Source organism: Bos taurus, chromosome 1 (genome assembly GCF_002263795.3).
Source record: "Bos taurus isolate L1 Dominette 01449 registration number 42190680 breed Hereford chromosome 1, ARS-UCD2.0, whole genome shotgun sequence".
Taxonomy (NCBI): domain Eukaryota; kingdom Metazoa; phylum Chordata; class Mammalia; order Artiodactyla; family Bovidae; genus Bos; species Bos taurus.
In genome coordinates, this window is record NC_037328.1 from 66210303 (window position 1) to 66226965 (window position 16663).

The window sequence follows — 16663 nt, forward strand, 5'->3', positions numbered from 1 at the left end:
TTTAAAAAATAAGAAAATTATATAAGACACAAAAGAACAGTTTTAAAATCAGAATTAGAAAAATTCAGAAATGAGGTGACAAAATTCAGGAAAAATTTGATTCTTTTGAATCAAAACGAGTCCTGAAAAGAACACAAACAAGAACACAAAACACAAAACAATTTATTTTGAACACAAAACAATTTACAAAAGTAAATAAACACGAAATAGAATGCCTTAAAGAAGAAAAAAAAAGAAGAAACTTTTGAAAATGAAGAGATAAAAAGGAACTGAAAGTGACAAATATGGAAGATAATCAAAGGTGAAACATATGGGTAATAGAAGTCCCTAAAGAAGAAAACAGACCAAATACTAGAAGCTATATGATTCAAGAAAACTCTTCTGAAATAAAATGTGTGAAACCATGTATTGAAAAAGATATCTGGCTATCTACAAATATCAACCATGCATGATAAACACCAATGCACAGTCTAGTAGAATTACTAGACTTAGTGGAGAAGGAAAGACAAGAGGAAAGAAAAGGGAAGGGAACAAGGAAGGAAGGAGTTGATAGAGATTTGTTAACTTAATGATTATGAGGTAACTTACACCCCTACCTGTGTAGCTTGGTTTGCCTGTGCCTGGGTAAGTTGGGCTTGCAAACTGGTAATTAGTTCCTCTTTCTCCTGGAGTTTATGTTTTATCTTTTCTACTTCTATCTCTTCCTCTGTAGAACTCTTGTCATGCTGAAAACGCAGGAAATAAAGTTATTTATTTAAAAGACTCTAATTTGCCCTATACAGCTCCTTGATTATAGTGTTATCCAATAAATGGGAGCAAAAAATAACACTTGACCTAACAACAAGGAAGCAATCTTAGAGTTTTCGAGTTTGAGTACGGCCAAGAAGTTCCTGTCAGACCCATTCTTTCTCACTATAAACTGGACAAGATAGACAAACAGCTATCTGAAAACGATGGAGAGCAACCAGAAGCAGGAGGATACCAGAAGGGAGTTGATACCTGGGAGAAATGACACCAAATTTCCTATTTTTATAGTTTTTAGTCTGAGGGCAAAATCAGTCAGTGCCATACAGGACTAAAACTTAACATAAAACTCATAATCCCCCTGCCTTGAAGAACTAGAGGGCAGAATTCAGGAAAACACAGCTGCTAAGTGAAGGACAAAAAAATCATAAAAGAGACAGAAGGAGGGGAGGAATTAACATATTTCAACAGTCTTTTTTTTTCCCCCAAAAGCTCTTCTTTCGACTGAACCAGATGCCTCCCAACTGAATTCACCACCACTCCTTGCCCTCCAAAATGAACCTATTCTGCTTATTGGAACCACACAGAATAATTTTACACTTTCTTTCACACAACAGTCTGTCAAGTATCTGAGGATTGCCATCATTTCTTAAACTACACTTTCCAGAGACTATCAAGCTCTGTCATGGGTAAACAATAGTTAAAGAGCTGCTGTGACTAGCTGCTGAAACTTAGAAATCATTTAATCTAACCCTTTTATTTAACAGAGGAAGGAAATGAAGCTACATGATGCTGATTTGTTTAAGGTCTCAGAGCTTTAAAAAAGAGGGGGCAGGTATAAAATGGATAACTTAAAAATATAACAACATAGCAGAGGGAAAAGTTAGAAGAAACAAAGTCACATGGGGAGATACAGGTTGGTGCTACCACGGCCAGGGGGAAGAAAGAATAATGAGAGGAAAAAACCAGTAAGTAAGAAAAGAAGAATCCAGATGAAGGCATTATTTGAGAAGAATAAGAGAAGCTTCTAAAATCAGCTTTGAGAAGCTAAATAAGGCTATCTATCAATGCAGGAAAAGTAATGTCTTCTGAGCATTAGACCCAGGAAGGAAAGACTAACCAGGGTACTAGCAACCCCAGGGTTATGCCTAAAGAATTGATTTAAGTCTCATTTCCCAAGAACTAAAATCGTTGTGGATAAGAATACTAGCGAGTCAAAAAATAAAACACGGTGTAAGCTAAAACAAATTAAAAGATCTCTTATGTAGAGTGACATCTAAGCCAACTGTAATTGTACATCTGATGGGGCTGGTCTCTCTTTATTCTATACCAAATTTGTCAAAAGTTTCTTGTTCTCTAACTAGCTGACTGAATGTGAATATTTGGGAAAGACAGTAAGAACAAGTACTAGAACAATGCTCAATTTCTCAAAAGCCAACACTTGGCTTACTCCTTTCTCTTATCTTCTACCTTAAACTGTTTGTTGGTGGCAGTCATAAACCTAGATAGAGGGCATCCCTTACTGGAGCCCAAGATAATCCAGCTGATTAAGCCCACAATGCATGAAACTATTCAAAGTACTATTATGTGGCCACATGAAGACAAAGCATATTCTGTCACTAAATTAAAGAATTTCAGAGCTGGGAGAAACCTTAGAGAACACTTAGTTTACTCTTCTAACCAAGGATTCAAAAGCTAAATGCCTCACTTCAATATTTACTTCTTCTTGTTAGCCTTTTTAATTCTCTGCAAGTGTAGGTTACAACTGATATTTAACTTCCATGTTTTTTGTTGGCCTTTTATTCTGTGCTTGGCCTATAGCCCAGTTAGGCTGCGAGCTCAATAAAAGGATAGCATTTAGTGCTGTGTTACTTCAGCTTCATAAATTTTTGTGATTAGTGAAGATCTGCTACAATGAGAGGCTTTTGCTCCTGAGGAAGTGTATATTATACCCAGTCACTATACCTTGGAGAGTTGCTCCTCTGACTGCGGTTCGGTGGACAGAACAGTCCCTCCTTGTGCCTTCATCTCTTCTATGTGTTTATTCAAAGAAGTTAATTTGGCCTTAGCGTGAAGTTTTAGCTTTTTTATTTTGTTATCAGCAGCTTTTCTTTCTTCCTGTCAGAGAACAATGATGGTAAATACAAAAATGTTTATTCATCACTTATCCAGTATATAACAAAAGTTATTCTCAGTAAGCATCATCTTACGGTACTAGGGAAATCAGATTCTCTAATAATCTAAGTGAAGAGAAAAACTGAAGTTACTCTTATGTCTGTCTTTTATCAAATGCTTGGCAAGAAAGGACAATGGTACCTGTAGAACTTCATCCTTCTGCTGCAATTCAGCATCCTTCTGTCTAATGATTTCTTTTAGTTCCACCACCAACTGTTCTACATAAGCCAGGCGCTCCAGAACATCCTCTTGTGTTCTATCATTAAATTCCATGTCAGATTCTTGGGGTAATTCCTGGTATTTAGACAAAAAGTTGCAAATTTACAAATGAAAAGGTATAAACTTCCCAACAGGAGTTTCTTCATTCCAACTTCATCTTATCTCTTGTCCTTACTTAAGAAATCTTTCCAAGGAGATGGGTGTTCAAGGGCAGAGTATGGGCTGGAGGAAAGAAGGGGCCTTAGGTGTCAAGAATGGGGCTTGGCTTATGTAAATCTTGCAGTCTAGTGGTATAATTCTCTGGGACTGAATTCCTTAGGCTGGGGAAAACCCTCCAGAGATATTGCTTGGGTTTTATTAGAAGAGCTGTTTGGAATGGATCAGAGTTGCAAAAAAGGAGGGGGTGTAGAAGATGGCTGAGGGTGGAGGAGGAGGGTGGGTAGGGAGGGGGAGTGAAGTGAGTGTGCATGTACACTATAAGGCACTTAATGCTGTGTGGGGGTGGACAGAGACATACTCATACTTACCTGGCAGGGGAAATAAAAATTTTAAAAATGGTTTAATTTTAAAAAGACATCTTTTCAATAATAATTACCCAATATTATTATTATCCAATAATTATTATCAGAGCCATTGCAATACATGTTACTTTGCAAATGTTAACCATTTACAATCATTATCTCATTTACAGTCTCATCATACTAATTTTACCAAAGAGAAAAATAAAGGCAAGCAAAGATCACATAACATTAAGTGAAAGAGCCCAAAATTTAAAATTAAGAGAGTAGTTGAATAAAATTCTCTTAACCATCAGGGAACACTGCTTGTCTTTTCAGAAAGTGAAAGGACTTTGATTCCTATGTGACCTTCAAAAACTACAATACAAACTATAAGAGAAGGGCTAGATGAGTTTATAATGGCAAACAGTCTGAAACCAGAAAGTTGCTCCACTTCTTGTTTCAGACGTTTCCTGTGAAACAAGAGAACATACCTGAGTTAAAACAATCTAGTGCTAAACAAGCCCCAGGGGAACAAATGAAGACACTCTTTCTAATCTTATCCAGGACTTGATTTCCATTGAAAAGTGAAGTCGCTCAGTTGTGTCCGACTCTTTGTGACCCCATGGACAGTAGCCTGCACCAGGCTCCTCCGTCCATGGGATTTTCTAGGCAAGAGTACTGGAGTGGGTTGCCATTTCCTTCTCCAGGGAATCTTCCGGACCCAGGGATCAAACCCAGGTCTCCAGCATTGTAGACAGACGCTCTACCACCTGAGCCACCAGGGAAGTCCATTACTGGGCCTTATAGGCTACAACCTTACAGGAAAAGGATCATTTACAAAGTCTCAATATTTTTCTTAATCTTCTCTTCCACCTAGCATGAGGGAGGCTGCTCACACTCTTTCATCTTAAATTCTTGTCATCAGAAGGACAGGGAATATACATCTCATCAGCTTAATCAGAACAGAGCTACTCACAGGTTCTAAGGAAGCCCTCATATTCTCATCAGTGTCATCTCCTGATAATTCATGTAAAACAACATTTGCTAATCCTGACAGTCGACTCAGCATTTCTGCAAGAAAATAAAACATAAGAATCAGTCAAATGGACACACGTTTCTCCTATGATGGTAACTGTATCATCTATAAGTGAAATAAGAAAACTGCAGGTGATACACACACATAGATTACACAGCATGACGGCTTTAAACAGGCTTCTGAGTATGTACAGTGTAGTAACACACTGTTCTTTTCAGTGATATCTACACAGAGATTTTTAAGCGCCATCACTAATATTTTTTAAATGAAATACAAATACATAATGGTTAGTGCAAAATAATATCCCTAAGGTTATCTTTAAAGCTTACAGGTTTCCTTTAATCACAATTTCATGGGCAAACATGGAACTCTAACTATTCTTTCCCTTGTCAGACTACTGTCCACTTCTAATTTGTCAAATACACTCCATCATTCAACAAATGTTTTTCTTTTTACCTGCAGAAATTAATAAAACTGAAAATAGAAAAATAGAGAAAATGAATAAAACCAAAAGTTGATTCTTCGAAGAAATGAATAAATAAAATATACAAAGCTCAGTTAGGCTGACAACAAAAAAAGGGAGAAGACACAAATTATTAACATCAGATATGAGAGAGGAAAGAAACATTACTACTGACCTAAGGAAAACTATAAATAACTCTATGCCTATAAATTCATCAACATAGATGAAGTAGGCCTTGAAAGATAACAAGCCACCAAATCTCACTTAAGAAGAAACAGAACCTGAAAACCAGCCCCACACACATACTCTTTCTCTTTTCTTCCTTATTTATTTAATCATTAATTCATTTAGATCAGTATCACTTGCCAGTCCATAATGCCCTTAAAAGTGAGAATATTAATGTTCTGATAGGAAAAATAAAAATAAGCTGGACCGTGCATAGCATTATCATATGCAATTATGGTAAATTTTATGCTAACAAAATATTATTTGGGTTTTAAAATCCTCAGCAGGAAGAAACAGAAATGTAAAAGCTATAGCACAAAACAGGCACTTGAATAAAGCTAGACTGCTATCATTTTCTTTTACTTAGAGTATTAATAGTGTTTAGGGCACCCACGGTCCCTAATTAAGAAATGGCAAGACATTTGTTTCTATGCTATGCTTAGTCGCTCAGTCATATCCAACTTTTTGCGACTCCATGGACTGTAGCCTGCCAGGCTCTTCTGTCCATGGGGATTCTCCAGACATAAATACCGGAGTGGGTTGAGATCTTCCAAATTCAGGTCTCCCACACTGCAGGCAGATTCTTTACCGTCTGAGCCACCAGGGAAGCCCAACTATAGTGGAGAGTGTAGACTGTCCCTTCTCCAGGGGATCTTCACAACCCAGGAATAGAACCAGGATCTCCTGCATAGAAGGCCAATTCTTCACCAGCTGAGCTACCAGGGAAGCTCTTTGTTTCTGTAACAGGTTACTAAGATAAGCAGTATATGGCATTTTGAAAAGATGCGTACAACAGGAAAGGAGGAGAGAATCACTCCTAGGAGGGCAACATAGGACCATATATAACTAACTACTGAAATGGCAATGTAAGAGTCATATACAAGTGCTGAGGAACATAATTTCATGCAAAGATGGGCACAATAAAGGACAGAAATGGTATGGACCTAACAGAAGCAGAAGATATTAAGAAGAGGTGGCAAGAATACACAGAAGAACTATACAAAAAAGATCTTCATGACCCTGATAACCACGATGGTGTGATCACTCACCTAGAGGCAGACATCCTGGAATGAGAAGTCAAGTGGGCCTTAGGAAGCATCACTACGAACAAAGCTAGTGGAGGTGATGGAATTCCAGTTGAACTATTTCAAATCCTCAAAGATGATGCTGTGAAAGTGTTACACTCAATATGCCAGCAAATTTGGAAAACTCAGCAGTGGCCACAGGACTGGAAACGGTCAGTTTTCATTCCTATCTCAAAGAAAAGCAATGCCAAAGAATGCTCAAACTATAGCACAATTGCACTCATCTCACACACTAGTAAAGTAATGCTCAAAATTCTCCAAGCTAGGCTTCAACAGTATGTGAACTGTGAACTTCCAGATGTTCAAGCTGGATTTAGAAAAGGCAGAGGAACCAGAGATCAAATTGCCAACATCTGCTGGATCATCAAAAAAGCAAGAGAGTTCCAGAAAAACATCTACTTCTTCTTTATTGGCTATGCCAAAGCCTTTGTGTGGATCACAACAAACTGGAAAATTCTTAGAGATGGGAATACCAGACCACCTAACCTGCCTCCTGAGAAATCTATACGCAGGTCAAGAAGTAACAGTTAGAACTGGACATGGAACAACAGATTGGTTCTAAGTCAGGAAAGGAGTAAGTCAAGGCTGTATATTGTCACCCTGCTTATTTAACGTCTATGCAGAGCACATCATGCAAAATGTGGGGCTGGATAAAGCACAAGCTGGAATCAAGATTGCTGGGAGAAATATCAATAACGTCAGATATGCAGATAACACCACCCTTATGGCAGAAAGCAAAGAAGAACTAAAGAGCCTCTTGATGAAAGTGAAACAGGAGAGTGAAAATGCTGGCTTAAAACTCAACATTCAGAAAAGAAGATCATGGTCCCATCACTTCATGGCAAATAGATGGGGAAACAATGCAAACAGTGAGAGACTTTATTTTCTTGGGCTCCAAAATCACTGCAGATGGTGACTGCAGTCATGAAATTAAAAGACACTTGCTCCCTGGAAGAAAAGCTATAACCTACCTAGACAGCATATTAAAAGCAGAGATATTACTCTGTCAACAAAGGTCCGTCTAGTCAATGCTATGGTTTTTCCAGCAGTCATGTATGGATGTGAGAGTTGGACTATAAAAAGCTGAGGGCCGAAGAATTGATGCTTTTGAACTGTGGTGTTGGAGAAGACTCTTGAGAGTCCCTTGGACTGCAAGGAGATCCAACCAGTCCATTCTGAAGGAGATCAGCCCTGGGATTTCTTTGGAAGGAAAGATGCTAAAGCTGAAACTCCAGTACTTTGGCCACCTCACTCACTGGAAAAGACTCTGATGCTGGGAGGAATTGGGGGCAGGAGGAGAAGGGGACGACAGAGGATGAGATGGCTGGATGGCATCACCGACTGGATGGACATGAGTCTGAGTGAACTCTGGGAGTTGGTGATGGACAGGGAGGCCTGGTGTGCTGCGATTTATGGGGTAGCAAAGAGTCGGACACGACTGAGCAACTGATCTGATCTGATCTGAAGAGTCACAATAGAACCTAACTTACCAAACATAATCACTTTATCTTCAGATTTTTCAGACTCTGTTAAGAATAATAGCAGGAAAAAAAAAAAATACAACCAACTGATGGGACTCTGAGAAGATGGCAGTAGCAGACAGTAGACCTTTTGGATCTTCCTAAATTCCCATATAAAAATAGATAAAACAACTAGATAACAAAATTTTAAAAACCCATAGACAGTCTTTACCAAAACAAACAAGCAACAAATAATGAGATACAGTTTCCCACAAACTCCAGAGTAAACATGGATATAGAAAAAATATCCAAGCCACAAGATTCATAGTCATCCAAGGAAGAAGGGGGAACCAAAGGGTAGCAGAATGTTCCACTCATTCCAAAATATGCCACTTGGCATAAGGATTATTTTTTGAGCTAAAGACAGCTAGAAAACAGCAGGTACAGGTAGAGTGTGCTGATCTCCCCTTTTCTTCCTAAAAGGAAGAGCTAAAACACTCACATGAAAGATGTTCTCTCTATACCATGAAGAAAATAATACTGTTATCTCCAGGGAAGGGAGCTGAGGCCAAAAGAATTTATAATGCCAAATCTTATAAATTAACCCTTATCTCCCTACTGGTCTGTGATTAACGACCTCCTTGTCTTGTCTCATTTTCACAAACATTAACATGAGTTTGGGAGAAGTCAAGTCCAACCTTCACTGATGACCTTTAAGGGGCTCAAGATTTTTGTGGAAGAAGTTAAGTGCAACTGTGATGGAAACAGTAAGAGAACTATCAAAAGAATTAAAAGTAGAGGCTGAAAATGTGACTGAATCACTGCAATCTCAAGATAAATCTTTTACAGATAAGGAGTTGCTGCTTCTAGATGAGCAAAGAAGTGGTTTCATGAGATGGAATCTACTGCTGGTGAACAAACTATAAAGGCTGTTGAAATGACAACAATTTAGAATATTACATAAACTCAGTTGATAAAGTAGTAGCAGGGTGTGAGAGGATCTACTCCAATTTTCAAAGAATTTCTACTGTGTGTAAAATGCTATCAAACAGCACCGCATGTTATGGAGAATTTGTTCATGAAAGGAGAGTTAATTGATACAGCAAAGTTCATTGCTGCCTTATTTTTAAAAATTGCCACAACCATTCTAACTTTTAGCAACTACCACTCTGATCAGTCAGCAGCCATGAACATCGAGGCAAGATCCTATACCAGCAAAAAGGACATCAATGGAGAAAGGAGTGAAATCCAAAGTATGGAATTTAGTAGTGCACCAGTGTTGGTTTTCTAGTTTTGACACATGCCTTTTACTAATGTAACGTGTTAACATTAGAGACTACTGCGTGAGGGGGACAGTAAACTCTGAATTATCTTTGTATACTTTCTGTGATAAATTTAAAATTATTCCTAATAATTTGTTTCTTTAAAAAATTCAAAGAAATAAATAGTAAAGAAGGAATCAAGAGAAGTGATAAATACTGAAGGTAGGCAATGAGGATAGTAGGATTCCCTGAAAAAAAAAACCAAAGCAAAGGTACCGAACACACACACAAAAAAACAAAGTCCAAGAGCACTTATCTAAAAATTTTTTAAAGATTTGAAGTAACATATTGAAAGAAGCCATCAGGTACCTGAGAATATCAACCTAAAACGACCGGCAAGACATTCTAGTAAAAATTTTTTAAAATCCTTTGAGATTTAGGCTGAAATATCATGTGACTTATAAGCCAACAACAGCAACAACAAAAAGACTCTCAGACTTTTCAACAGTAATATTTTTGCCAGAAAAAAAAAAAAAATGGAGTTACAGATTTGAGATATTTAAGGAAAGAAAAGGCGAGTTAAAGATTTTATTTTTAGCAAAAATGACCTGCATATGTAAGAAGCACAGATAGAATGTTATGAACTTGCAAGAAAATTGATGATAAATTTTCCCAGGAGCCTTTCCTAAGGCATCTGTTAAGAAAGAGAGCTTGAGAAACCAAAATGACTAAAGAAACATCATCATAAGGACTGGTGATAAGCACTAAATATGTTACTCATAGAACTAAGGCCAGGATGGAGAGAGAATAGTATTTAATGATTCTATGCTCTGAGAACACATAGGCCTCCAATTTTAAAAACTGGGGAAAATATGAATAGCATATGTAAAAGAAACAATAAAATTTAAAAAAATCAAAATTGGTGGTGATCAGTATTATTATTTCTTGACTATTACATGCTTCCTGTGGACTTAAAGTAATTATGGGCATAGTAATTCTATTATATATTCATTAGGGAAAAAGGAGACAAACATATAATACAAAAGAAATTAAGAACCCCCAAGTAAAAACTAATCTTGAATTTCAAGCAAAAGTGTTACTATGAACCTACAGGGTGTTTTACCTTAGTAAATACATTTTCCTAGCTCTGTCCATCGAAAAAACAATGACAAACTGAAAAGCAATAAGTATCTCTAGTGCCTAGACTGGAGTCTTAAAACACTATTTCCCATTTAAAAAAATAGAAAGACAGAAGTAACTTTAAAAATAAAATAGGAGGGCTTCATAGAGAAAATGACTGATTTCAGTTCTGAAGCAGGAAATGGCACAAAATGAGCCTGAAACATCTTATCACACAAAACAGCAAGGAAACTATCAAAGACTAATGTAGAGTCCTGTTAAAGGGGCCCAAGAAACAAACTGAAGAGGTTCCCACAGGACAAAGGAACAACTGAGTTTCTAATAAGAATATGAATTAAACTGCATAAGATACTTAAATCCACCAAAATATTAAAATCCACAAGTTCATAATAATAAACTGGTCATCATCTGAACTAAGAATTGTGAAAACTAGGTTAAGTACAAGGATCCTCTTGTCTTTTCTATTTGGACTTAACCACTTAAGGAAGCAAATAGTAGATGAAGGGACACATCTCTACTTATAAAGTTATTCCAGGTAACAATGAAAACAATGGTAGAACTGGAATATCTAGTCTAATATTTTGCAACTCTAATGAATTCATGGATCTAGACATTGAACATCAAGAGCTGCTACCCTCAAAGAAGAGCAAAACCAGACATCATGTGCCATTTGATGAAACAACACACCCCCACCTATAGACTTCCCAAAGGGATTGAATCTCAGTCTGGTAAAGTCTCTGGATCCAGCTGCCAGGATCTGCATTCCAGGAAATGCAGAGGACAGAGGAATACACTGAACTGCTCCATGAAAGTGCAATTCCCAGACTGTGGGGAAAAGGCCTCGGTTCTTCAACAGAAACTGAAAAACACCCAGGATGGTATGCCTAGATCAAATTTTTTACATATCATCATTAGCCACGCAGAATGTGATTGACATGTAATTTCTACTGTGAAAATATGAATTTTTTTCATTTTCCAAATATAAAATTAAAATCCTCAATATTTCTCAAAGTGAACACTGCCCCCAATCCACCATTACAACACATGAGATTTTGACGTCTAGAAGGGTCAGCATCCTATGAATTATCGCACATGAACAACACATCCAGATGAACATAGGATAATGATAATATTAATGGTAACAATTACTGAACATCTGTATCAAACACTCTATATACAATTTTTTCCTAATCATTAAATCTGCAAAATAGGTATTATCATCATCCTCATCTTTTATAGATGAAAAAGCTGACACTCAGAGAAACTAAAACTTTTTAAGATCCCTCAGCTAAATAAGCATTATTGAATAAGATAAATGCTCATTCAATGGAAAATGTGTTCTCTCACAACTGTTTAAAAATTTTTATATTTGAAGGGAAAGATCAGTACCAGGGAAGAATTACCTCAGGCCAAAGTAAAAGGAATTTCTCAAAGACTGATTCAACAATCCTGAGAGGTCCTGAGTAGATGGCACAGTAGGAAGAGCAAAAAACTGGGAGCCAGGCACTGAGCTTTCAGTCCTGCCTCCAGCATAACGTTGTATTATACTAGTAACTCACTTGCCAGTTTCCACATCTTAAAATGAATAAGATTAACAAGGAGCATCCTAATGCCCAGTATTATGACTCCATGACGCAAGAGTGATTTCTATAGCTGGTGACATTAAAGGAATTCATAGCAGTATAAAATGAAGGCCATCCTGGGCACCTACAGTTAAGTGCTTTAGGCAGCTCAGAGGCTGGGGCCATGAGGGCAAGAGAGCCTCAAGTAGTCATGCTTAAGTTAAATGAAGAAAGATGGATCTCTGCCTCTGACAGGCTCACTGTGGGACAGAAATGGGTAAATGCACATATAAAAATTAGTAAAGGGGGAAATATATAGCAATAAATTCATTTAAGGAATATCTGTGACTACGGGACAATCGGCACTCTTGCTGTTATTATATAAAGCACCAAAATCACAAATAGCAACCTGGGAAAAGAATAAAATAAAAAACTTTATGCCAAGGCTGGAGTTCAATAAAACATTCAGGCAAATAAAACAATCTGCCAACATCAGTGCTGGCCACACCTTCTACAAACTCTGCCACAGGATCTCAACACTTTTGTGTTGAGGTGGCATTTAGAATTCAATGAGTCTTCTTTTTTCAGTCTTCGCTGCTAATAATAATTTTTAAAATATCCACTCTGTGTGGAGTATTATGCTACGAATCACAAAAATATAAAAAGAAATATATGGCATGTCCCTAACCAGAGAGAATCCAGTACAAAATGCATGGGTAAATAAACTAACTGAAGACAGTGGGTGTATGTCTGTGACTACATGCATACACACCATTTGCTCTGGAATTTAATCACATTTCCCACTGAAACAACAACACAGAAAATGGTTATAGTTTCAGGTCACTCCTCAAACTTATTCAATGCATGTTTAATTGCCCCTCAGTTGTTTTCCTTAATTCTAGGTGATCCTCAACCAGTTTGAGAAACTAATAGGAATGGTGATATATAGCTGGGAAAATCATATGCAATATTATGATATAATTTTAGAATTAGAAAATGAAAAACTATTTTTCATGATATGAAAAAAATACTGTTTTCATTCAAGAAATTTAGAAATAAATGGTAGTAATATAATCTATATACACAGTACTATACACTAAGTATTACTCCAATCACTTTACTTATAATTATTTATCCTCATCATTTTACTTATTTTATTATTAAAACAATTCCAAGGAGGTTCTTTGGATATTCCCAGTATTAATGTGAATAAACTACGGCATAGGCAGGCTATTTTCCCAGTCACATAGTTCAACAAAGCTTCTTGACTGGTAGAGACACAGATGATAACCTATTTTCTAAGCAAACTCATCACCCAACATTCTTTATTAGGGCTGAAAATAGGGCTTGGCAGGCATGAGGGCACCCATATGCTTATATATACTTATAGTTACATAACCACTTTTTTTTTTTTTCCCCAACAGTAGTAAAGTGAAATGACTCAGAGTGGTAGGGCCCCAGAAAATTCCTTATTACTTATACCATAGATGGGTTCATGCGACGGCACAAAGGATATATGTACACGCTATTCACTACAGCGGTATTTGGGATGGCTAATGACTGAAAAGTCTCCATGTCCATCAGTAGGGGACAGGCTAAATACATCTTGATATTTCTACAAGGCAAAGCTGAACAGCCTTTTAAGAAAACAGAGTACTTTTATACTTATGGATAAGGAAAAACCACCTTTTAGTATTAAAAGAGACAAAAAAAGTGTAAAGTAACAGTTATATTATTATTCAACTTGTGTGAGAGAGAAAAGGAGAGAGATGTTTAATACAAACGTGCTTGAATATGATTAGAAAATTTCTTAACAATAAAGAAATTATTTACAGTGCGTACTTCTGGGAAGTAGAGAATGGGGAAAAGGATCAGTATATAGCACAGAAAGAGATGTGTGTTTTGATATCCTTTTGTAGTGAATTTACTTTTACCAAAAGCACGTATTGCTGATTTTTTATTAGCTGAATTAAAAATGGAGTATTACAGATCCTAATATCTTTTCAAATAGTGGTTCCTAACAATAGGCCGGTACGTAATGATCAGTGGGGAGATGTGTCCCAAATAATTAATTTCTAATAGTTGTTAAGCTAGAGAAGTTTATGAATTATTTATTTTTTATCAACAAGAATAAAATCAGCATCTCTATTTAATCCAATAATACAAAGAGGAAAGAAAGACACTTTTAAGATTCAAACAGAAGGAAAAAAAAAAAAGAATTGCATCCTAAAGATGATTAATTTTAAGAAAGGCTGCATCTCAGAGGAATGGAGGTCCTCAAAAAATAAAAAAGGATTCTCCCCATCTGGAAGTCCTTAGGGATGCAAACACTTTGCAAAAAGTAAGGAAACACCTTTATGTAATCTCTAGATTGGGTTGGGAGTGTCCCAGAAAATGAGAAGGAATTTTTCTTCCTTTTTATTATGTTTTTGTATAGTTTATAAATAATATATTTACAGTGCTATTAATATACTATTTATAATTAAGTATACAGTATTTGGAGAAGGCAGTGGCACCCCACTCCAGTGGGGTGCCTGGAAAATCTTCTTGGAAAATCTTGCCTGGAAAATCCCGTGGATGGAGGAGCCTGGTGGGCCGCAGTCCATGGGGTCGCTAAGAGTCGGACAAGACTCAGCGACTTCACTTTCACTTTTCACTTTCCTGCATTGGAGAGGGCAATGGCAACCCACTCCAGTGTTCTTGCCTGGAGAATCCCAGGGACGGGGGAGCCTGGTGGGCTGCCGTCTATGGGGTCACACAGAGTCAGACACTACTGAAGCGACTTAGCAGCAGCAGCAGCAGCAGCAGCAGCATACAGTATTTAGAGGATGGTTGCTCAAATATGTTTTACTAATAGAGCAAACAGTCAAAAATGTTTGGAAACTACTGATATAGTCCAACAAATTTAACATGGTTAAGAGGAAAGCATAAATGATCCTTTCATGGTCAAAGGATAAAAATTAAAAGCTGTGTAACAGTGTACAACGTCTGAAGTTTTTGAATTCTCTTCAGTTTTTTCCGGTATCAATCCATGACCATATCCTGCCACTTCCCCAAAGAACATTTCCTGATTCTGACCATTCATAATCATTCTGACCATCCCAATTTAATTCCTTCATTCTTTTGAAAAGGCCTCCAGACTATCTGTATGGAGTTCTTCACTGCCAGCTTGTTCAGAACTGTGAGATTCTTTTTTTAAAAACTTCATTTTCTATTGGAATATACCTGATTAATAATGTGACAGTTTCAAGTGCAGGGAGAGGGACTTACCTATACATATACATGTATCCATTCTCCCCCAAACTCCCCTTCCATCCAGGCTGCAACATAACATTAAACAGAGTTCCCTGTGCTATAATACAGTAGATCCTTGGTGGGTATCCATTTTAAAAATAGCAGTGTGTATATATTGAGATCTTTAAAAGCTCAGAAAACTTCCAACTATTTCCAAAAGTGAAAGTACTTATCCAGTGATTTTTAAATATCTCTGGCCCTCTTAAATTGTCTTCTCCCTACAGACCAACTGGAACTCTTTAAGTCAGACAAAAATTCCTCAGTTGTCCATCGGCTCATCCTGCCTTTCACACTCCTATACGTCACTCCTGTTATGCAGAATAAACACAATCCACACCAGCAAATCCAGATCAAGCCCCCACCCCCCCCCCACCCCGCCCCGACACACACACCCCCAACTCTCTTCAGGATTCCCTTTCCTCTTACAGCCTGCCCACCTCTGATTCCTGGGATTTTAGTGTTGATGGGATCGCACGATTAGTCCCCTTCTCTGAATCTCTCCAGCAACTCATTAGCGGGATCGTTCTATAGGCCCTCTTTGGCATTATTATCCCCAACGTTTCTGCGATCTCTGCTGTCAAGACTTTCGATTTGTTTGGGTCCCGCCTCTCCTTCCCGAAACTAAGTTTGTTTAGGGCCGAAGCGCAGGGCCGGGGCAGGTTCTCTCCGACGCCGGCTGCTGCGTACGCAGGTCAGCCTGAGAAGGCCGCTCAGGGAACAAGGCCGTGAGGAGAGGACTGTCCGGAACGCCTTTCTCCATCGCTCCCGGAGGAGAAACTTCCTGGGAAGGGGACAGACAGTGGATATGTGTCTAGAGGCCGCATAGGGCGACCCCGAAGCCATCGTCGGGGCCAGCAGGCGTGTGGACGATTACAACTAGGCCTGGTAGGTGAAGGGAGGCGGATAGAAGGGCCAGATCCTGGGCTGAATCAGGAGAGGCGGGACGGGGAGAGGACTGAGTGTAGCTGCTTCGGCAGCCCCGCGGGCCCTGTGGCGGGGGTGACCGTTACAAGACTCAAAAAGGCGAAGAGTTGGGGAATGTCCCCCACTCACCTGGAAGAGGCTGTCGCCGGAGGCTCCAGCTGCCCCCTCCCAAATTTAAGCCACGTCAGCTCAGGAATCCCGTACGCGACACCTACCACCGCCGCGCCCCGCCAAGGGACTCAGCCACTCGCAGTTGGGACGGAAGATAGGATTAGGATATGGACCAATCAAGACGGTCGGCAGGACGTTACCAGGGAGACCAGGCACGCCTTGTTTGTAACTAACCCATCAACAATGCAAGAGACCAATCGATGTCGGCAAATGCTCCGCTTCCTCAAAGAAATAGCCAATGGACTCTGAAAAGCGGGGCAAGGGCGGAGTCAAACGCGAGCAAGTGTTCCGGAAGAAAATCTGTGGAAGAGCCGGAAATGCTGGGAGGGCGGGCGTTCTGTTTAGGGTCAGGTGTTTCCAAAGTGAGGTGGGTCGGGCGATTTCTTCTAATTCCTCCGCTAGG

General features: G+C 38.5%; 1 protein-coding gene across 8 annotated transcripts in view; it reads right to left on the bottom strand.

The window, feature by feature from the left end:
• The window catches only part of GOLGB1 (golgin B1), a 76120-nt gene extending 59790 nt beyond the window's left edge, over nt 1–16330 (bottom strand). For 6 of the 8 annotated variants that reach the window (XM_024994656.2, XM_059887930.1, XM_005201431.5 and 3 more), the window contains exons 1-5: nt 16219–16330; nt 4615–4709; nt 3061–3213; nt 2710–2862; nt 597–725 (exon numbers count right to left, since the gene is read on the bottom strand). In XM_024994656.2, coding sequence (XP_024850424.1) covers nt 597–725; nt 2710–2862; nt 3061–3213; nt 4615–4707 — 528 coding nt within the window. In that variant the 5' untranslated portion in view covers nt 4708–4709; nt 16219–16330. Of the gene's footprint in view, nt 1–596; nt 726–2709; nt 2863–3060; nt 3214–4614; nt 4710–15602 lie in introns of all 8 variants that reach the window. The other 2 variants (XM_024994636.2, XM_059887925.1) reach the window with 2 other exon arrangements.
• Between the last annotated feature and the right edge of the window lie 333 nt (nt 16331–16663).